Source organism: Cupressus sempervirens, chromosome 8 (assembly GCF_028749045.1).
Source record: "Cupressus sempervirens isolate cs-2001-9-10 chromosome 8, ASM2874904v1, whole genome shotgun sequence".
Classification (NCBI taxonomy): domain Eukaryota; kingdom Viridiplantae; phylum Streptophyta; class Pinopsida; order Cupressales; family Cupressaceae; genus Cupressus; species Cupressus sempervirens.
In genome coordinates, this window is record NC_143125.1 from 710,966,529 (window position 1) to 710,971,989 (window position 5,461).

Below are 5,461 nucleotides of genomic sequence, written 5' to 3' on the forward strand. Positions count from 1 at the left end.
GACAGATGTAGGCTAGTACTATATGGTAATTAGGGGGAAGCGATGGTGAGAAGGGGAGTCAACTAGAAGATAGAGGAAAGGGGTGTGGTGAGATAATTAGGACATAGAATATATAGACATGGTGATGGACAAAGCAAAAGGGGATAATACAGAGAGTAGGAGGCGGGAATAGATGCAGAGAGGAGAGAGGAGGGTGGGTAAAGAGGCAAATAGAGTAATTATGGGGGCACGAGAGACAGAAAGAGAGAGTGGGTAGAGAGGCAAATAGAGTAATTATGGGGGCACGAGAGACAGAAAGAGAGAGCAAGAGAGAGGCGTACTTATTTTCCTGAGAAGGTTGCAGGTGATGCTAAGATTTTTCCTACTCTAGTCTTGCAGGTTATCACGTTTTGCAAGGATTTATGTTTGTTTGAATGGGATCTGGCCATGAAATCTAGGTGCACCCGTGTTTGAAATTTCCCATATTACAAACACAGGCTTAATCTTCACCTAGTTGAATTCCCTGTGTACTTACCTACTTACTGCCTGTATTATCAGGGATGTTTCTATGCCCTATTTTGAAAACGTGGGTTAAGAAAAACCGTTTTAGCAGATTGAACGATTTCTCTACCACGGAAAAATGCTGTTGAAACTCTCTGCCACTGTGGCTCTGTTCCTGTGATGCCTGATTTTTTCTACAGATTTGCAGGATTGAAACCATTTCCCTCCCGATTTTGCGCTCATGCTGCCGCTCCCATTGTTTCTTATGCAGATTTAACAAATTTTTGAAGTCTTTCTTATCAACCAAAATTACAATTGTAAGATTAGGGTAGAAGATCTGGCATCTCTGAAATGACAGAAAAGATAAAGATCCAAGTTTAGTTGAAATTGCCATTCATAAAATTAAATATGAGATCAATGATTAAATGCATTGAGGAGCCATGCCATTCTGGTGGCTGTCTTTATTGGAAATCCAAATTGGGCTCATAGATCACAGGCCTATTTCATTAATTTAATCAATTTGTAGATTGATAGAGAAATCTGGAAAACTGGAAGAAAACTCTAGAAAGTGTTGGAGATTGGAAGAATAATCTAGAAAGTGCTGATTTTTCAAGTGTCTGGAAGCCTCCTTGATCAGTGGTTAAAGTAGTTGAAATGTACTTAGTATAATTAATTTATTTTCCAACAAAACTACGATGCCTTCTAACTGACGTCTTACAAGACTTCATTGTAGAGCCATGCCCTTCCGACAGATGTCTTACAAAACTAAAATAAATTATCTTATAGAATCTATTGTCCACCCACTCTTTGACCAAATTCCTCAAAGAAACGTGGAATTATGTCAAATAATTTGGTTGGAAAAATAAACCCAACATTCGAACTATTTAATCATATAAATTGAATAAAAATGTGGAGTATCTGAACCATCTGGAAGTATTTGTGGAGATATGAATCAAAATTCAATTCATACTTGTCACAATGTACTTTTAACCCTCTTAACTGATGCGTTTGATTATATATTAATGTCTCTGTTGACAAAGTTGCGTCCTAGTTTATTAGTTGATGGAAAATTGCTTTTATTTGACTTCTTGTGGGACTGGCTTAATAGGAAGAGCGTTAGACCGAAGATCTGAATACGAGTCTCTTTACACAAACAAAACTATTAGTGTTATGACTACTTTTCACAATTCTAGGTAAAGCTTCCTTCGCCCAGCGTAAGGCAACGGACAATCCGGCGCATGTATAACTTGAAATAAGCCTTTCGGCTGCATAATAAATTGTCAACTGTTCAAAGATCATTAAGAAAACCAAATGCAAGTGTATCTTTAAAAATTGGTATTTGTCAATGACAAGTCTTCCAACTTACCAGAAACTTGAGGACCTCCATCACGCATAATTACACTCAATATAAAAGAGCATATGAACGGCGAGATTTGCTTACTTAACTTTCACGCAACTACTACATTAACTAAAGTTGAAATTAAAGTTTTTATTTATTGTATAAGAATGACGTATTCACAAGGTTTTTTATGGTCGAGTTGTGTAATACATGCTAAACGGCACAAGAGAACACCGATAGAACATGGGAGGCCATGTGAGAACTTCCACTATTGAAGCTCATGTTTGAGCAGAAAAGAATGTTATCGACCACCTACAGAGGTTTTTACACCAGTGGTCCACCCTTAACGTATTCGGTGAAGGCCAAAGCGAGGAGGCCGAGCATAGCAAAGCGCCCATTCCACATCTCTGCTGATGATGAAAATATCGGCTGTGACTTGCTCTCCGTCGAAATTCCCTTGGAAAGTGGCACCAACGACGCCGCCGTCAGTAATCCCGCCGTCAACACAAACCACGGCAATCCTCCGCTGTTCACCTGCGACAGTAGATCTCTGCCGCTCGCCAACTCCACTCCGATGGCCGACACGAACCCCAACATCGCCGCCCTCCCGTTTATTATCTCCGGCGCCGGCCCCGAGAAAGCGAACAGGTCACCAAACTTCGTGCTGCTCACCTGGATGCCCACATCGCACACGTCAGATTAATTGTCGACAGATATACAATAATCATAAACTATTTATTCCCGAATTTAAAGTCCTTAATCTTGCCTTTGTAGTTGTGGAGATTGAAGGTGAAACGCCTTCAGTAGTTGTGGAGGTTTCCTTGGGATCCTGATCCGCCTGAAAAAAAAATTGAACACGTTAGGGAAAGCTACATTAAGTAAAGTGAAAACAATGATGTAATTAGGTTGATAAATGACGAAGAAACTAACAAACCTTATTGGCCATGCACTTGACTAGGAGGCTCCTGTGCGGCAATCTACTCATGTTTCCAACGGTGTTTCTCTGGACTGCCCCGCAGGTGAGTGCTTCGGGTGCTTTAATCATCATTGAAGCCACGGCTGCCATTGATGAGCGAGTGATAACCCAAAACAAAGAATCCGTGTGAGAATATTTCTTTCGACTTGCTTCGGAAAGAAAATTAATTTTGAGCATATTACTATGAGGGCTCGTTGATGGTTTTTATAGCGTGGAAAGGATGAAATATGTTAGCTACAAATGAGCAAATTGAAGAGCTGCGAATGGGTGAAAATATGAAAACGTGGGGAGTAAAATGGCCACAAATGTGATGAGGTGAACGTGGCTTCTAGAGAGAGCTCGTCGAAGATTCTACACATTCCTCGCTCACTCAACGTGGACATCCCTCGCCCGAGTTTCACGATGATATTATTTCGAAACTTTGTTTGGTCCCACAACTTTTCACTTTCCAGAAGGTCTGAAATGTATTCGAGTAATTTGAGATGGTAATGTTGACTTTTGTGAAGTTTGATTAAATCAGGATTTCTGTCATGGTAAAGGTTTACTTCTTTCTTTCTTCCTCTCTTTTCTTTTCCTTTTTCTCTCTCTCTCTTCCATTTTTTGTTTTTTTGTTTTTGGTCTTTAGAGTATTTTAGGAATATTTTAGCAAAATTAGATATTATCACCAATTTTAGAAACTGAAATTAAAATCAATTCTAATTTGATGGTTACCACTATTCTCATATGAGTTTTATATGGTAATTTGGTTATTTATATGTTATACTTTTATTTTTTATGATTTGAAAAAATTGAAAAATAATTATAAAATAGTAATATATAAAAAAATTATTAAATCAACTAATCAAATTATCATATATATATATATAAAATCTCAAATAAAAAGAAAATAATTTTCAAATATATATATATATATATAAAGCGATTCTAAATTAGTAATTATTATACAATAAACAAAATGTAAACACATATATTACAAATTTAGAAACATTCTTATTTAATATTCTAAAATATGTTAGTAAATTTATATTTTTATCACAAATAATTTAATTTAATGGATTTTTATTAGAAAGTAAAATATTATATTATTTAAAATACATTTTTACAATTTGCTAATATTTTAGAGAGTTGTGTTTATAAGTTTATCAAAATATAATATGTGAATCTTAATATGTAGGAACTAATTAGTAATTTTGAAAAATTAATTTTGGAACAAGTATGTTACTAACAAATAAAAATTGCAAAATAAAAATCTAATTTATTTTAAATAAAATTTAAAAAGATATTAATTGTATTTTAAATGAATATAATTAATTTCAATTTTAAGTTTTTTTTAATGAATAGTCCTATTTCATTAATATAAAACTTTAAAGATACATATTCATAAAAAGGCGCTGAGAGATACAGGATCACCCTGTGAGTTCAAACAACCCAAGGTTAGAGATCAACTATTCATAAAGAAAACATACATAAATAGAAATAAAAATTTTATGTTGCAAGAGCAGTGCTAGCTGAAGGAGTGTCTTTGTCATTAGAACCCCAAAAGTCCATGGGGTCTATGGCTGGTTGAGGGGGAGCCCAACCATCCGCGGTAGCAACTTCTTTGTCTTTGTCTTTATCTTCCTCAACCCCAGGAGGAGAAATGGCAAGATCAAGCTAGGAGAACGCCCACTTAGGGTCATAGTGAGCAACTGGCCAAACTATATCAGTGGCAACATGGGGAGCAACCAGGGACCAACACAAGCCTACCCTCCAAGTGGCGATGGCCACCAAAGCCACCATTGGGAGAGCAACAATGAGGCTGCGACCTGAGGGTCTACAAGTGGTGAATAGAATTGCTCTAGCCTCTCTGGAAACTATGAGGAGGATTGTGGTCCCTAGATAAAACATTCGAAGGTACTCAAGCAACTGTACAAGGGACATTTTCCCAATGGGCAAGTAGCTCTTGCAACTGAGCCACTTCCAACATGACCTTATTAGTTTGTACTTGGATCTGCATCATGACATTATTACAAATACATGCTCTAGAGTACATTGCAACATAAATATCAAAAAAGCTGTGAGAGAATATAACAACATTATGATATTTCCAAATTGTGAATAATATCTCCATTCTAAAAGCATTCCAAATCTGGGCATATTTAAAAGGGAGTCTGGGAGCATCCCCCAGAATCACCATATGCCAAGTGAAGGCCTCAAGATGAAAAGGCCTAAGGAAATTAAAAAATCTAGAGCTAGTAATTTTGAGCTCTTCTGCAAAACCAAAAATATGTAGAAAGCTTTCAGTTTGGCTATAAAAAGGGCATCTTGGGTCAAGAACCCCCAGATGTTGGAGTCGGGGACCCAAAGGAAAACCTTGGAAAGGAGACACTAGGCAAAGTGAGCAATATTAGGCTTAGTGACAACATGCTAAACATATGCAAATCTAAGACTCCAAGTCTTGTACAAAGAATGCAAATGCCAACACTGATTAAGGGTATCAACCATTAGAAGATGGGGCACTAGCCACTAATATCCCAACCTAGGTTTGTAACTGGTCATTGGAGTGGTAGGGTACCACTTCCAATCTTTCCACCAAGGGTGGGATGAGTGAATTCCAAGCTTGTGTAACAAATTGGGAGGAACTGCAGAAACTAGAAGATCAATTGTCTATTGATCTGGACAAATAA

The 5,461-nt window shown here is 37.1% G+C and overlaps 1 protein-coding gene across 1 annotated transcript; it reads right to left on the reverse strand.

The window, feature by feature from the left end:
- Positions 1–1,949: 1,949 nt before the first annotated feature.
- On the reverse strand, positions 1,950–2,972 carry LOC149544413 (early light-induced protein 2, chloroplastic-like). Its single transcript, XM_089798843.1, has 3 exons — positions 2,754–2,972; positions 2,586–2,657; positions 1,950–2,491 (listed from the first exon to the last, which is right to left on the reverse strand). The coding sequence occupies exons 1-3, from the start codon at positions 2,970–2,972 to the stop codon at positions 2,144–2,146; spliced, it is 639 nt and encodes a 212-aa protein (XP_089654969.1). The 3' UTR covers positions 1,950–2,143.
- Positions 2,973–5,461: the final 2,489 nt, after the last annotated feature.